General features: G+C 34.8%; 1 protein-coding gene across 1 annotated transcript; it reads left to right on the forward strand.

The window, feature by feature from the left end:
- Positions 1 to 1,881: 1,881 nt before the first annotated feature.
- LOC115884130 (lysosomal acid lipase/cholesteryl ester hydrolase-like) lies at positions 1,882 to 2,730 on the forward strand (the record flags this gene model as incomplete). Its single annotated transcript, XM_030902630.1, has 3 exons — positions 1,882 to 2,263; positions 2,383 to 2,569; positions 2,619 to 2,730. Coding segments are annotated over exons 1-3 (470 nt in total), but the record flags the coding sequence as incomplete, so codon positions are not given.
- Between the last annotated feature and the right edge of the window lie 15,342 nt (positions 2,731 to 18,072).

Here is an 18,072-nt window from a genome sequence, read left to right on the forward strand (position 1 = left end):
GTAGGCAGGCAGTCTCCAGACTAACGGAAGTGGATGTAGACTCTTCGATAGCAGCAGGAGTCTTCGACATCAATAGAATAAATGTAGAGTCATAAATACTGTCTCAAAAGTGGTTACTCACATGCCAATTACTTATACGCCAGTTACTTATACGTCAGTTACTGGTCTGAAAATCAGCTGTACACATTCCAAAATATAGCCAAACTATATGCTGATCCAAACCAGTAATGCACAATCAAACATTATCAAAATAAATAAAAAACGGGAATAATGTGATCTTATTCCAGGAAAAGGCCAAAAAAACACGAACTAGGCTCTGAACAGTATATTCTACAGGATTTCAAATCTCCACCTTTGGATACCCGTGCCTTTACTGTTAGGAAAAGTGTTTCAGAAAGCCCTTTTTCTCTGAGATTCGTCGGACGCTGAACCACGCGTCTTTTTCTGATCTCAATCTCTCGGAAAAAGCCTCTGTCCTCCTTTTCGCAAAACGGAAGTCTTCGAATTGACAGGTCATATGACCAAAGGCAATTAAGTGACCTCTATCGTCTATACTGAATGACATTTGTTTTTATGGAAAGGAACCGCTACCTGTACTGAATGAAGTTTAACATCTAGCGAATAGATGGCGCCAGCAATATTAAAATTTGGAATTTTATAAAAAGAAAAATAAAACGCTACAAGTCGGCAAAAAGTTAACGGCAACAGGATTTAATGGAACCAAAGGTCTGAAACAAGGGTGCTGTATTTCACCAACACTGTTCAAGATATATCTCGAACAAGTTCTCAAAGGTTGGAAGCAAAAATGTCGAAATATGGGAGTACCCATAGGGGATAACATGCTCTACACACTTTGCTTCGCGGACGATCAGGTGATCATAGCACAAGATTACGATGACATAAATTAGAAGAATATCAGAAATGGGGACTCGAGATCAATACTAACAAAACAGAATATATGTGTATCGGAGGAGCACAACAAGATCTAATACTAGAAGAAGGGAAGAAAATTAAGTGCTGCACAAAATACAAATATTTGGGTATGCAAATCACAAATGATGGACTGTTGGATACAGCAATTAAAGAACGAAACCAACTTGGAAGGAATGCTATCACGGTATTGAATGGGAAACTGTGGGACAGAAACATAAACAACAAGAACAAAACTCTAATATACAATACCATAATAAAGAGTATAACCACGTACAGCTGTGAAGTCTGGCCAATTAAGGAAACAACAAAACGAATGCTGGAAGCTACAGAGATTGATTTTTGGAGAAGATCAGCAGGCAAATCAAGACGAGCGAATAACTAATGAACGCATAAGAGAGATTATGGAAGTTAAACATACGATAGTGGACGACATAAAGAACAGTCGGGTGGTACGGGCATGTCCAAAGAATGGTACGGGCATGTCCAAAGAATGGCAGAAATAAGAATCCCAAAACAAATTATAAACTGGAAACCTGCAGGAAGAAGAAAACCGGGTAGACCGAGAAGAAGTTGGCAGGAAGGGATTGACACGTTTATGGAGGAAAGATCTCTCGGAGACGGTGCATGGAGAGACAGACAGGCATGGAGAGATAGCATCGGAAGACGTTGAACGTTTTAAACCGATTAATATATATATATCGAAACAACGTTTGTAGGAAAAGCCAGATTTTGCAAGTTAACGTCTCAGTTGAATACGCTTAATATATATAATAATTAAATAAAAAGTTATAAGTTTGAGTCGCTTTTGAGAAACACCCCGTATGTATATTGTCCTAAAATTATCATTAACGAAAACAATTTTAAGTTATCTTAATATTGAAATTACTTATCTGTACTTACATTACCTTACTTATCTATACTACTTATCTACTTATAGACAATTACTTCATACCATAGATATATTTTGTATCAACACGTGCCAAAATTGTAATTACCAATTACAACAAACATATATAAACTTATATTGATACTTATTTTATGTGCATTTTTATGTCGACCGCATAGTTCTTATTGCCCGCAACATAGAAGCACTTGGCCATCCTATATATTTCCTAAAATTAAAATAAAGTTTTGAGTAAACATTAAAAACGAAGAAATAATGCGCACTTTATCTTTTGATATAGTTTTGATTTTCTTCAATTTGTTTGCATTAATTTGTGAGAATGTCGCTAGAGGGCCTTCAACAGTATGCAATACTACGGAGGCATATTTTGATCATCCAGATACAAATAGCAACTGTAGAATTGATAAAGACCTTAATGTTTCAGTGGTAAGTAGTTTTGGAAGTATTTTTGAAAAAAATATCAGAAAAATAATAATACAGATCCCGGCAATAGTGCGTCGGGCAGTTAACGGTAAACTTTTCAGGGTAAATAATTATATTTTTAGAGTGAAATAGCCAAGAACCATGGTTTTACTCTTGAAAAACACACAATAGAAACAGACGATCTGTATGTATTAACCACCTATAGATTAAAAAAAACAGACAAAGATTATGGAAACAAAACTATTTTTCTTCAACATGGTTTGATGGCCGATTTTACCAGTTTTATATATAATGGCAATAATTCTCTAGGTAAAAAATAAAAGAAATATTGAAACATTCTAAACAACTTTTTTTTCAGCTTTCTATTTAGGAAATCTTGGCTATGATGTCTGGTTAGGGAACTACAGAGATACTGAGTACTGCAGTCATAAGTACTTGCTACGAACAGATCCAAAATACTGGGAATTTAGGTAGTATTAATAAAATCACGCAAATGTTTTACCGATAACGACTGTACTGTTCTCCAAGCTCGGTCTACTACCGATCTATCACGTAGAAAATTAGACGATGTGTCCTGTCAATAAAAGTCGACAAATTTGCAAGTAGAATGTAGAATAAGTAGGAAGGGGAGGGGGGGTAATGGACTGATACCTTAAAGGGCTATAGTGTCCACTTTCCTTGAGTTATAAATCATCAACAACGTCTCTATAACGCATCATGAGATGTACGAAATACGTTAGAAATGTACGAAATATAATTTTTTAATATTTTAAAAAAATACTATTATCTCTCAGATGTGGTTTCAAAAGTTTGAAAAACTACTTGAAAGTGTCTCGAATCTTAGAAATCAGTTCGATAACTTGAGAAATAAAACTGATAATTGTGCAACTAAGTGCAACATAACGGTACGATTTAGTGATAAAAGAATAAAACAATCCAGACTGTATTTTGATGAAAAAAATAATGAAAATGTCCTGGAAACAAGACAAAATGTTTTTTTTTCCGGTTTATAAAATGTGAACGAAATATGTACTTCAAGACTTGCTCACTGCCAGGGACAAGACAGTGAGATACTCCTTAGATCCAGACAGAGGGGGATTCCCCCTAGCACTTGACTCGCCTAGCAAAGTCTCGCATCTGTTAAGGCGCATTCTCACAACTCGTGTACTTGACAAACATTTGTTATTGGAATATACTAGCCATGTCGTGAGAACGCCCAAGTAGCATTTTCACGACTTGCGACCACATGTTTACTAAACACAACGTTGGATTAGTTACAAAAAATAGTTAGCTCCCTACCTTGGGTATTAAAATAAATTTAAACGTTTTTATAACGTTGTGCCGACGTTGGACTAGTACTACAGCAAAGTAGAAGCTTCTCCTCGCGACGTCGAATGTTGAATATTTTATTATTATTTACGATCGGGCGCCGTATTTTCGATGTATAAATTCTATAATTAAAACAATATAACATTGTTTCGATGCGTTAATTTATATTTACATGGAGCCGGTGGCGGTGGCGGTGCAGTTGCATTAGGACGCGCGTGATTAATTAATTTCCATAAATTCGCGTGTTCGGGAGGGCGGCGCCAGGGGGCGTAATTGATGTCTGCGATGTGGTGACGCGTTTGCAGTTTGTCTATTTTGTGTGTTTTTTTTGGATGGGTATGTTTTTTCGAGTCTACTAGTGCAAAATTGATTAATTTAACACCTAAATATGTATAATAAACGAATTCTAAAACATTATAACAATAGTTATTTTTTATACAAGACGATAAAATGGTATTTTATCGTCGACCGAAAAGATTAATGAATTAATTTTGGAAGACGATAATGCAATTTTATCGTCGTGTATAAAACAATATTTTTTTTCCATAGCGAGTTACGTTTTAAAAAATATTCAGAAATTATTATTTCAGGTTGGCTTTGGTTTCTATGAAATTTGACAAATAAATAAAGCTGTCTCTTTAGTTGTCAGTTTTGAGTCAATATTTTTTAATTCTCTTTCGTGTCGATTGCTGACTGAATTAGAGCTAGAAATGACTCAAAACGAAATAAGTAAATTACCAACTGATATTCAGGCTGAGGCGACAAACGCTATATCCAAACTACTTCCATTTAAATCCCGAATAACTTATGAAAAGGAAAACAAAAGTATTCAAAAATGGAAGCATTTAAAAACGTGCGAGAAGAAATATAGTTTTTAACCTATCCTCGCTGTTAAAGTACAATTTTATCTACTATTTTTTATAGATATAAGGCAATTTTAACAGTTGCTATGGAAAAAATATTATTACGCCCTTAAAACTTCATTTTTTTGGAAGTAACGAATGAGTCATCGGCTGGTCATCACAGACAATTTTAGCGATTTTTAATAGTTTGTGTGTAGTGAACTTTATCACAATGATGATTAGTTGTTCAGCTTTCAAGTGTAAAAGCTGCAGCGATAAGAAAGAGCCAGGAGGTACTTTTCATAGGTAAATAAACAGCCTACTCTACCTTTTAGCGTTTTTTTTATTGAATTCGATAATTATTTTGCCTATATTATTTGTACTTGATATGTGCTACGCGTCGATACCAGTTTTGTACCTTTTGTTAACATTTTAATACGTTTTTTCGTAATTAATTAGTATGATACATACCGCATACACCATTGGCGTAGTCAAAATATTTATCAAAAATATAAATATCTCTTCATGTAACTATGTTAAGTAAAAAATGTGCCACGACACTGTTTGGAAGTATGGTAACAGTTTGATCTCGGGTGTTATTATTCCTTGTATTCTTTAGTCATTGGTTATGAGACTTTAAGTCTATCCAGCGATGTCGCAATTTTCCGGACTTTCGGAACTTGATATCTAAGAAAGCAGTTTTGATATCTAAAAAATGTAGTGGGTCTGTGAACAAAAATATAAAATAAATAAAAAACCTGGCATTGCAAGTTCAATAGGCAGATAAAACTGATGATATTGATCAACTAAACAATTTTGTATGAATTAATTAATAAGTTATTGATAAAAATCTATATGGCAGGGTTCAGTAAGTTATTAGAAATTTTGAAAGCGATAGGAGTGGAGAATGTAATATAGTAGATCACTAGATCTAGATAACCAGAATAAAATCATCATGATCATTTTCAGCTTATTCAACCACTTCCAATTTAGGTGTAGCCTCTATCACATACACACACCGGAAAAATCTAGGGATATCATTTTATTAAAGTTAAAAATAAATGTTTTGAATAAACAACCACATATTTGTATGCCAATTCTTTCTACTTCGATTGAAACGAAGTAGTCACGCTAGTTATTTCTAAATTTGGGATATTTGCAGAAGTGTTTGTGCATTTTTTGTCAAATGTGTAAAAAGCACCTAGCATCAATTGTTCGAATTTAACCTCTACTGGCTATGTTTTTATGATAACTGGCCAGAATTCATTCAAATAACTCTGTTTAGTATTAAACGACATTATGGAGCGTAGACATCTTAACAGAGACGAAATGCTAAGGGCCATGGGTATGCTCGAAGCTGGAATGCGCCAAAACGACGTAGCTAGAGCATTAAATACAACGCAAAGTGTAATATCGCGATTAAGTGAAAGTGGTGATGTTGCTGAAAGACACACAGGGCGACATCGCATTATTACCCCTCAGCAAGATCATTTTTTACAATTAAATGCTCGACGCCGACCGACTCTTACAGCACCAGAGCTTAGTTTAATTCTCCAGGAAACACATAATGTAACCGTTAGTCCTGACACTGTTCGCAATAAATTAAGAGAGGTCAACTTAAGAAGCAGACGCCCCTGGAGAGCTCAATCCTTAACGAGAGGAAATCGAGAGGTACGATATTTGTGGGCTCAAGATCATGTTCAGTGGTCGAATGAACAATGGACCAATGTTCTCTTTACGGATGAGTCACGCTTTGGAATTCATCCAGATTCGAGAAGGCTTAGGGTATGGAGAGAACCGGTAAATCTTATTCGGTTGGATCATGTTCAGGAAGTGCACCCTTATCAAGGTGGAACAGTTATGGTCTGGGGAGGAGTCCAGTTAGGCCGAAAAACCGATCTCGTTTTTCTTGAAAGGTTTCTAACAGGAATCACATATATGATTGATTTCTTGAGCCTGTCGTTTCTCATGCATGACAATGCACAGCCTCATACAGCCAGAGTTGTAAGTAAGTTTATCAATGCTCATCAATTAAACATCTTACCCTGGCAGGCACAATCTCCTGACCTCAACCCCATCGAGCACGCATGGAATGCGGTCCAAAGAAGAATTTTGAGAATGGATATGTATCGTGAAACTCGTAGGGATCTGGTTCGGGCCGTGAATGCAGCGTGGCAGGCTGTACCGCAAGAAGAGATCGACAACCTGATCAGGAGCATGGAGAGACGACGTAGGGCTGTAATGAACAGTAGAGGAGGCCACACCCTTTATTAAGTAAAAATGGTTTTATCTTTTTTTTTTAATTCACAGTTTAGAATAAAAAAAATGTTTGTTTTTTTTGAGTTCAATAAAAATCAAGGTAAATTTGAAAAGTTCGGTAAATTTCGCATTTTTATTTCCAATACGTCCAGTAAATTATTTGTTTATTTTAATTTTATTATATCAGAAATTCAAATAATAAAATTACTGACGATGGCTGGATAAAATTGTAATATTCCTAGACTTTTCCGGTGTGTGTATTTAGATACTCTCTTTGTTACTGGGCCCAATGTTGTATATTGTTGGCAGGCCCATGTTATCCCTGCCAATTTCCTAACACCATGGACCTATCTTAGGTTTCGTCTTCTTCTAGGTTTCCTAATTCCTCGAGGGTACCATGCTGTAATTTTTGTGGTCCATCTATTGTAAGTCCTTCTTGCTAGGTTTCCTGCCTATTGCCACTTAAGGGATTTGATTTTGTTGATGACATCTATTACCAGGGTCTTTTGTTGTATCCACTTTAATCTTTAACGGTTTTTCTTGGTTATTCCCAGCATATTTCGTTCCAGTGAACGTTGTGCAACCTGCAGATTCCTTATAATGTCCGTTTTAAGTGTCCATATTTGGTTTCTAATCTAAGATATTCAAATATGTAAAAAATATACATTTAAGATCACTTTTTTCTTATCTTTTATTATTGTAAATAAACTCGGTATCTACTTTTTGACGAAACGTATCGTATAATCAAATTAAAATATCGAATAAACATAAAATTCTGTTGTAATAAAATCGTGTTTACCACTTTTTTATCGTCACAAATAAAGTGCCAGTCAATTGAATTGTCATTAATCAAAAAGAACAATTCGACTGATCGTAAAACCAATTGATTTTATGTACTTTTTATTGACTTTTACTATTAGAAGAACCATAAATTTGTTCTTTAGTCACTTTTATGTTGTAGAAGCAACTGGTAAATTCGGATTACTTAATGTCGTTTATGTCCTAATTTAATTGAGACATAAGAAAATATATAGGGTGTTGTATAATTTAGGATTTGTTTTGTTGGTTTTTAAGTTCTGAACCTTATATTTTGAAGTAATTGAATTCCCCTACATATTCTAATAGTTCTTCTCCGATTTTTATAGCATTGTTGTGATTGTCCGGAGGAGTGCACATGATTTTAGTTTTATCAGCTTAATGCAGTAAGCTTAGTTCAACTTCAAATATCGATAATAATAATTATTACATTCGTTTTTACGATATGTAGTATTTATTTTTTATGTAGAATTTCATTTGGCGTTGTTCATTAACTGTAGACACCGCTACGCATACATTGCTCAAAAACCAAATAAAACACGTAGCATTCGACATTATTTGTGTTTTTTAACACTATATAAATTATTGCGCCCGCCAGACAAGGTTTTGGCTCTGCCATGGCATTCATCACGCCTTTTTTTAGTTAAAATTTTCCTTTTTTATTATTATTTTCCGAGTGGCATAGTGCGTTTTGGGTCTGTGCCAGTTTAAAGTTAGTTGAAAGAGATTCGCCTTAGAATATATTATATTTGATAATTAGTGCATAAAAATAAAAATTTCCTCTTGATTTCACAAATCTGTTTCCAAAAAAATGTATTTTAATTTGATATTTATAAAAAATGACATAATTTTAATTTTTCTTTAAATTTGGTGTCCAAAATGATTCAATATTGACACTGTTAAAGCTTAAAAATGTATGCTTTAGATGTATGCTTCAGAAGAACTCACCTGGAACATAGGTACAATATACCCAAATACGACAATGAGACGCGATATCCCCAAAGCTGTATACAGCAACACTAGAAGAAATCTTCCGTCAACTGGACTGAACCAACAAAGGATTAAAAATAGATGGAGAATATCTTAACCATCTAAGATTCACTGATGACATAGTCCTAATTGCCAATAGACAAACACAAATTAACGAACTAAATACAGTCACCAATAAAGTAGGTCTCAAATTGAATTTAGCAAAAACTAAAGTAATGTACAACGAACTAGTAGAAAGAAAATACATTCTAAAAAATAACACAACACTGGAAATAGTAGAAGAATATACGCAAAAGTTCGACTTCGAGACAGGAAAATCAAGTCCATTTAGCGTGTGTCCAAAGTTTTCAAAAATGACAATTTTGTTTAGACTGACGTTTAATTTCGTTTTATTTAAACTTGATAAGTTCGAAATAATTTATCTCAGATTCTTGAATTGCATTTAAAAATGGATGTGTATCACGTTAATGAAAAAAATCAGATAATTAAGTGGATTTATCAGAACAAGTCGATTGAAGAAATAAAAACGGGATTCAGACAAGCTTAAGTAGAGCTTAGAACGGGCTGTATTTATATTTACTTTAATACTCACCTTAAATGAGGGCATTTGACTGATACAATTTTTGAATTTGACTTGTGTTTAATGATACTAACAATTTTAGTTCAATTTTTAATAAAATTTATTTAATATTAATAGAAATCCAAGAGATTGGAAACCTCTTTTAGCGATTTATCACATTCTCAAATGAATTACAGGTGCCCTTATTTTCTATGAAAACCACACAACTTTTTTCATAGTCGCTGCAGTTGCTATATGTTACTATAAAAACAAAAAATTTTAAGGTGTGAAAATTGCGACACACGCTAAATGGACTTGATTTTTCCTATGTCTCGAAGTCTGTGGACCTTTCTGTATATATTTGGGACAAGTATCTAAAGAAAAAAAAAACATTCGACCAATGTGTACTACCCGTCATAGCCTATGCATACGAAACCTAGACACTTAAAACGGACATTATAAGGAAACTGCAGGTGGCACAACGCTCTTCTTCTTATACTTAGTACCATCTTCTAATGAAGGTTGGCAACAATCGCAGCGAAACACTGTCTGTCCTGTGCAGCTCGTAACAGTTCGTGTGAGTTCAGTCCAGTCCAGTCTCGCAAGTTTTTCAACCAACAGTGCTTGCTTCTCCCAAGTCCTCTTCTACCTTCTACCTTTCCTTCTATAATCAACTTCAGAAGCTTTGCTCTACTATTGCGCATGACATGGCCCAGGTATGCCGTCTTACGTTTTTTATATTTGCAAGTAATTCCCTTTCCTTGTTAAGCATCCCAAGAACCTCTTCATTGCGTACAACATGACTTATCCAGGGTATTTTCAAGAGTCTTTTGTAGATCCACATTTCAAAAAGCTTCCAACCGTCTCATGGTGTCCATTTTAATCGTCCATGTCTCACAGCTGTATAAGAGGATTGAGTATACATAACAATGGACAAAACGCAGACCTATGTTGATGTTGAGTGATCGGTTACATAATAAATTTCTCATTTTGTTAAACATTGATCTAGCCTGTTCTATACGCGATATAGGCAACTTCTAAGTCGGGGTCAAGGTCCGATGTTAGGCAGGATTCCACGTATTTGAACTTATTACTGTGTCTACGCATTGTCCGTATACTCTTATGTTGGGTGGTGGAATATTTCTCCTACTAACGACCATTATCTTGGTTTTTGCCGTGTTTATTTTAAAGCCCAATGGATTTCCTTCCCGAACTATGTCGTCTAGAAGTTCTTGAAGAGCCTCAAGGTTGTCAGCGATAATCGAAATCTGCATACCGAAGGTTGTTAATTGGGACGCCATTTATTTTTATGCCAATGTCTTTATCTTCTAGGGCCTTATCGAATATTTATCCCGAGTATATATTAAATAATAAGGGAGACAGTACATATACCTGACAAACTCCACGTTGTACTGGTATTTCGTCTGTTTCGTCTTGCTCTAACCTTATGTATGCTGTCTGATTCCAATATAGTGCTTTTAAGAACTGAAGAGAGATGTTAAACAGCATTGTGTGTTCTACTTTATCAAAGGCATTTTCGTAGTCGATGAAACAAATGTATACGTCTTTTTGTTGGTGTCTACATTTCTGTAAGAGAACAGACAGGCCAAACATTGCTTCCCTGGTCCCCATTCCTTCTCGAACGCTCAATGGAACGAAATATGCTGGGAATAACCAAGAAAGACCGTAAAAGAATAGAGTGGATATGACAAAAGACTCAGGTAATTGTGAGTCCACAGAATCAAATCTTTCAAGTGGCAATGGACAGGACACATGGCAAGAAGGACGGACAATAGATGAATCACAAAAATGACAGCATGGTACCCATGAGGAAGAGACCTAGAAGAAGATCAATCCTGAGATGGAATCATGATATTAAGAAATCAGCAAGGATAACTTAAACAGAGAGTATCTAAATATGTGAGGGAGGCTACACCATAATTGGAAATGTTTGAATAACCTGAGAATGATGATGATGATAACAAATTTACCGTTATTTTTTCACAGTCTAGCAGTCTAACGTCGAAATCAAACATTTTAAAAGTTTCTTTTCCTACAAATATACTCGTATATTATAAAATTATACCAGTTACTGCACGCCACAACCGTATTATCTTGACGTAATCGAACTAATAACGAACAGGCGAGCAGATAATTTAACGGCAGTTTATCCTTTAACCCAACAACAGTCTTCAATTTGCGCTTAAACCCGGCACCAGGAAGCGCCACCTATTGACTCGCTGTCCAGTCCATAAATTCTCGCCCAGGCTGTTCGCGTTACGCCACTACATAGATTAAGCGAACGTACTGCGCCCATCATCCGACTCCATTTAGACGTAATTCCTCCTCTAAGTAGATTAATTGTTTATTGATAATTTGTCAGTCAGAACATTTCGATTTATTTATTGGATATATCTGTTTTCTTTAGGTCTTCAAGTCTATTTAAGCTATATGAGGGGTTCAGAAGTGAACTGTATCAAGTCCTAGAAAATAATTATGGAGAAAATGAGAGTTAAAGTTTTTTAATGTTACTTAATTAAAATAAAACAATCTGGAGAAGAAAACTTGACACAATGCTTTATTATATTTTAAATTGTATAATTGCCAACTAAAGTAACACAAAATGCAACTGTGGTCATTTTTAAGAACGTCTGTTTATACTTTTTGGACTTGAACCATTTTATCTCTGAAAATATTTGAAATTTTAGATATAAATTGGTTCATCGGTACACTCTTCTTCGTCATTAAAGGATTTGTTGATTTCACATTGTCTATTAATAGTGTTTTCTCCGATCTTATATATATATATATATATATATATATATATATATATATATATATATATATATATATATATATATATATATATATATATATATATATATATATATATATATCAAAGAAACTAAGCGCTGCCTGTTTTGCGCTAAGATCAGTTTCTAAGGAACTTAACTCATCAACCTCTAGAATGGTCTATTATGCTCTTTTTGAGTCGTTATGCCCTTCCATTCTGGGGCACTTGCTGCGCGACAAAATTTGATCGTATTTTCAAACTTCAAAAGAGAGCAGTTCGATACTTATTTGGACTAAACAGTAGAACTCACTGCCGGAATTTCTTTAAAAATTTCAAAATACTGACTTCCTTATTCATTTTTGAATCCGTTTGCTTAATCCGCAAGCACATATTCTCTATTCCGGAAAGGCCTTCTCACAACTATCCACTTAGGAATGCGGAGTACGATATTTATCTGCCACCCCCGAGCTCAGAACTAGTTAAGAGCTCAATACTGTACAATGCCAAGAAAATGTACAATCATTTGCCTTCGAATATCAAGTCACTTTCATTCTTTCCCGCATTTCGCAAAGCTCTGAAATCATACTTACTGGAGAGAACCCTATATGCGGGGTAAACGACTTTTTTGTTGATGTTTATCAAGAAAAATTTTGAATTTTAAAATTTTAATCATCTCACACACTGGTTAAAGGTCTAGTATTTAATAATTAATATTTTATAACTCTTGATTTTATGATATATAACACGATTTTATCCATTTACAGTTTTCCTTGTGTAAAATTTTCTAGATACGCCTGTGTTCCGCAATGTCCATATATGTTTTATTTGTAATTTTATGACGTAAATTTTTTTGAATTGATTTGTATTGTATGACCTTTTTTATTATTTTTATATTTGTTTTTGTGCTTTTTTGTTTTGTGAATGCTTTGTCGATGAAGCTGTTTTGGCATTTTGTACAATAAAGCGTTGTTTTTTTTATACGTATAAAGACCATTATCTTAAAATAGAAAATTGGACTTCATTCATTTTAATTCTGAGCACTCCATATATATTATGTTAGCATTATTATGTTAGCTTCTGTCTAACCGCTAACGTGTAAAATCAACTCAGTAAATATCAATTGGAAGTTGTCAAAAAATGCCTAAAGAACTAGTATGCAATAGAATAGTAGGCGATAAAAAAGCAAACAAAAATATATCAAAATTTGTACTTACTTCCGGTGAAACAGGAAGTGACTGAAAACATTTGAATACGTCAATCAATCCTAATTTATATTATATATACTAACATACCTAATCTCGTTTTATTAATTCGAAAAAATAAAAACATATAGGGATGTGCCACTTTTGAGAAACACCCGGTATTAAAGAAAATCCTTTTTGAAACTTCCTACCGTATCCTTTTTTTTATAAAAAAACGGGACGAGTCTGATGTCTACAACAAAATATTGAGGATTCACATCCTGAATATTTAATGACTCATTAAAGTATATGATTTCTACTCGTGTACGTAACACTGAAACACGAGAGAACTTTCTTAGATTGACGTAAACTGCCAATTAATACTTGTCTGAATCCTCGGCATCGAATAGTTGGCATAACACGTCTTTAATAAGAATTAAAATTCAAAAGTATCAGGTGCCCATATTGGTCGACGCCGTGGTAACCGTGCTTGTTGATTGTTTCCATTTTGACTTTGACAACTCAATTATTTATGTTCAATTTTGTGTTAAACGTTCAGTTTTAGCAAAAAGCAAAAAATAATATTAATATGGGTGATTCTGATTCTGAAAGTGTCCCTTCGGATATTGAAGGCATTGCGCAAAACGTTGTCGATTCCCTACTCCCCGAAAAATCAAGACAAACGTACGATCAAGCCTATGTAAAACTTGAAGTTTGGTGTAAAGGGAAAGGAATCAAGAATAGTAGTAACGAAAAGGTTCTCCCGGCATATTTTGAAATCTTTCAAAACATAGGAAGGCTTCATCACTTTGGGAATATTATTCCATGCTACGTTCAGTTATATCAGTGAAGAAAAATACAGATATTAGTAAGTCGTCCATTTAATTGCATTTCCAAAAAGAAAATCAGAAGGATTTCGGTCAAAAAAATCGACAATTTTAAGAAAAGAAGACATATGTAACTCGATTTTTGTTGGAAGCCGATGATAAAACTTATTTCCTGACAAAAGTTTCATTGATAGTGGGGCTTGTGGGAGCCTGCCAGCGCGGCGTATCGAGTTGACAAATCTGCAGCTGCAAAATGTTAAAGATGAAGGACAATGCATTCATGTCATTATTCCATTTACGAAAACAAAGATATCACGTGATTTTTTTTATAACGAAAGGGAATGTTGAAGGAATAAATATGGTGGAAATGGTTCGAAGATATATAGCTATGCGGCCAAGCAACACAGAGCATACTCGATTTTTTGTAGGATACAGAAATGGAAAATGTATTAAGCAACCCGTTGGCATTAATACTTTAGGGAAAATGCCGTATAAAATAGCATTGTTCCTAAGTCTTCCAAATCCACAACAATATACTGCACATTGTTTCCGTAGATCGTCTGCGTCGTTGCTTGCAGATTCAGGAGTGGATTTATTAACTGTTAAAAGACATTGTGGTTGGCGCTCTAACACAGTGGCAGAGAGCTATATAGAAAATTCCAAAGAAAATAAGAAAAAAGTGTCATGTAATATTTTGGGTAACATTTCTGGCAATGATGGAACTTCAACAAGTTCAAGCACTCAGGAAATAAATTTACTTTCTAAAAATTCAGCTCACTTGTCATCGTCTGGAATTAATTTAACCAAATGTACTGATATTATAATTAATGTTTACAATAAATAAACGTATTTAGGTACCTTTTTTTGCCTGTTTCTTATTTTAAAATTTGCTTGTTATTATGAATGCATAATAGCACTCCTTGCAGCTCTGCCGGGGAGTTTATTAAACCTTAAAATACATGAAAATTTTAGTATTTTCGTATTTTGGTTCCTTCAAATTTCCTCTTTTTCTTGCCTATTACCTTGTGCCGAAAAAAAATAAAGAAAATCATCTCCGAAAAAAGAAACGCGAACTTTTCTCCCTCTTCCCCTGGTATAGGGCACATCTCCAGACAGCGTAGGCGGGAGGCGGAGGGCTTCGAGGGGTCCAAAAGGGCCGACTCGAAGGCGAAGGGGGTGGCGATACATCACCGAAGATTTACCGAGCCAGATACGACAGGGAAATTGCAAGAATGGCGCTGGCGGCGATCTATCTTTGTTGAGAGACATCGGGCTTCGGAAAAATAAGATAAAACCGTGAAATTTGTCTCTCAAGTGAGCGGGAATGGGCCTCGCGTATACGTATACACGTTCCGTGTTCGTTATACGGGGGTGCCGGGCCCGTGATTTATGCGCCGGAGAGGGTTGATGGAGAAACAATGTAGTTGGAAGTGTTCGGGGATGTAGTGGCGCGGACGTCGAACAGCTTGGAGTGGTTGCAGTGCAGTGCGTAACTCAAAATATTTATGAAGGGGATGATTGTTGCTTAAGGATGTTTTTTAGGTTATATAAAATAAAAAAAAATATACAGGATGGTCCGAACTGTATTCTGGAAACTTCGGCAGCATATTGTGCAGATAAAAATAAGTAAAAAAGTTCGTATAAATGTATGTCTAAAATGCTTAGTTTCGGAGATACAGGGTGTAGAAGTTTCATTTTTATTTCGATTTATTCCAAATAATTTTAAAATAACGTCGATATTTGGTTGAAAGTTGTTGTCTGGGAGCTTTTTGACATGAGAAATTTTACTTTGATGTCAATATGACATCCATTTGTAGACTGAGAGACTGTAGATTGTCTACTGAGGCGTAAAAAAGTAGATGAGAGAGAGTAGATAGGTATTTGACTGAAATGATAAATTTGAGAATTTTTTATTTCTTTTACATTTTATTTTTTTTTCTTTACAGTACATGTATATTATTTCGTATATTTTTCATTTTATTGATATTATGGAAAGCACTGTTCATTAAAACGTTGTATCCTATGTTATAGGGCTTGTTTCTCTCTACAATTTCCTGTCTCACAATGTACCGTTTGTGTCGGGGAAGGGATCATAGTTTCATAGTTGTCGATTTTCGAAAGAAATCAGTACATGTATATTATTTCGTATATTTTTCATTTTTTTGATTTTATGGAAAGCACTGTTCATTAAAATATTGTATCCTATGTTATAGGGCTTGTTTCTCTCTACAATTTCCTGTCTCACAATGTACCGTTTGTGTCGGGGAAGGGATCATAGTTTCATACTTCTCGATTTTCGAAAGAAATCAGTACATGTATATTATTTCGCATATTTTTCATTTTATCGATTTTATGGAAAACACTGTTCATTAAAATGTTGTATCCTATGTTATAGGGCGTGTTTCTCTCTACAATTTTCTGTCTTACAATGTACCGTTTGTGTCCAGGAAGGGTTCATAGTTTCATAGCTGTCGAGCCTCCTCGGAGCCTCCGCGGCGTATGAGAGGCGCCACCCTGTATAAAAAATATCAATTTTTCCGCCTTTATCAGCTTATAGAGGTAATTTTAGCCATCGCGCGTCGTTCTACACCAGGAAATCTCCGGCACAGGCCTCAGGTAAACGACACCGTCGCGTCGCCGGTCCCAGGAGAGGACGCAGACACAGGTGACTCGGCGCGACCGAGTCCTACGGTTATTTCTGGCCGGCGACTGGGACGCGTAAACGCGCATTTCTTCGTCGAAGAAGAGGAATGTCGGTTGGCCGTCCGCCATGCAGACGCAGAGAAAAAAGGAGAAATAGTAGACGGGCACGTGGAAATGGACGGCGAGTGCGACGCCGTCACGCCAGAGCTTTTTCTTGATCTAATTTTGATCTTTCGTTCGATGATATACAGTGCAGAAATAAGGATTTAATATCGAAACAAAGTTTCCATAGAATGGGTATCTATTATAGAATTCTACATAATTTAATTCTACATAGGAACACAAAAATGGTAAAAGAAATAGGGGTTGCCATTTAAAATTTTAGGTGTAGGTGCTCCGGGGGTCAAAGGGTTGAAAGTAACACGACAAGAAATGCCTCAAAAATTGTCCCCCTTGATATGTAAATTTCATACTATCATCGGTAGAGGCAATATTAAATACTGTTCATTTTCAAATTGTCACCCTGTATATATAACGTCCGAAACAAGATATTATAGAAATCAATTGTTAAAAAAGACAGAACATGTGGAAAAGCCAAGAGAAGGTTCCAAGCATAGTCTGTGCTATATTAGACTTTTTCGCGTGTTACTTAATTTTTGATAAGTATGCGTTTTAACTTATAATTTATCTCCATGTAAGTTATTAATTTATGAGAATATCTCTGATATTTTAAATTAAATCAAATCTCTTTGGATCGTCCCTCGTGTCGCATCGTAGATTAAATTTTGAATGATACACGTTCGATACGAACTTTTTAATGAAACTTGTGTAACTAAGCCACTCGGCTAACGCCTCGTGGCTTAACATTACACGCGTTTCGTTATGATGTTCGTATCGAACTTGTATCATTAATATCTATATAGGTATAGATGAGGATAAAACCACATAAAATAAAACGGTTAATTTTCAGAACAACTACAAATGCAAAAATATATATTTTTTATAAAATTAACCGATTTTGTAGTTCTCATTACCATTTTTGTTTAGATGTCATCGAATACATGTCTATTAAAAAGGGGTGATGTGTTTTGACCACTATGTAATACGGCCACTATGTAATATATCGACGGCACAAGCTAAGGGCTGGAGGATTTTGAGGTACTATTCAATATATTCGAGATAAATTTCTTTCACTCGTCTTTCGTGCTACATAAAGCAGTCGAGGTTTCAATTGAAAGACAACAGACTCACATGACAAATAATCAAAACCGGTTCCAATAATAATAATAATAATAGTTTTATTTGTAGTGGTATTGAGCATTGTTTTTATTCTGCTGCTTTAAAAAGTTTTTAACAAAAATTGAGAACAGTTTAAAAAGGAATGCTGCTGTTAAAAATTTATCGTAAAAATATAGAAAAATCTGACTTAAACCTTTTCTAAAAAGACTTAAATCTTTTTCTATTTCGGAATACAGATTTAAATCACAAGTCATTTTGAAGAAAACCTAAATCTTAAGTCAGCTTTCTCAAAATGACTTAAAATCAAATGAATTTAATCATTAAAATGATTTA

The sequence above is a fragment of the Sitophilus oryzae genome, unplaced genomic scaffold (genome assembly GCF_002938485.1).
Source record: "Sitophilus oryzae breed Bouriz unplaced genomic scaffold, Soryzae_2.0 scaffold_2017_pilon_pilon, whole genome shotgun sequence".
In the NCBI taxonomy this organism is placed as follows: domain Eukaryota; kingdom Metazoa; phylum Arthropoda; class Insecta; order Coleoptera; family Curculionidae; genus Sitophilus; species Sitophilus oryzae.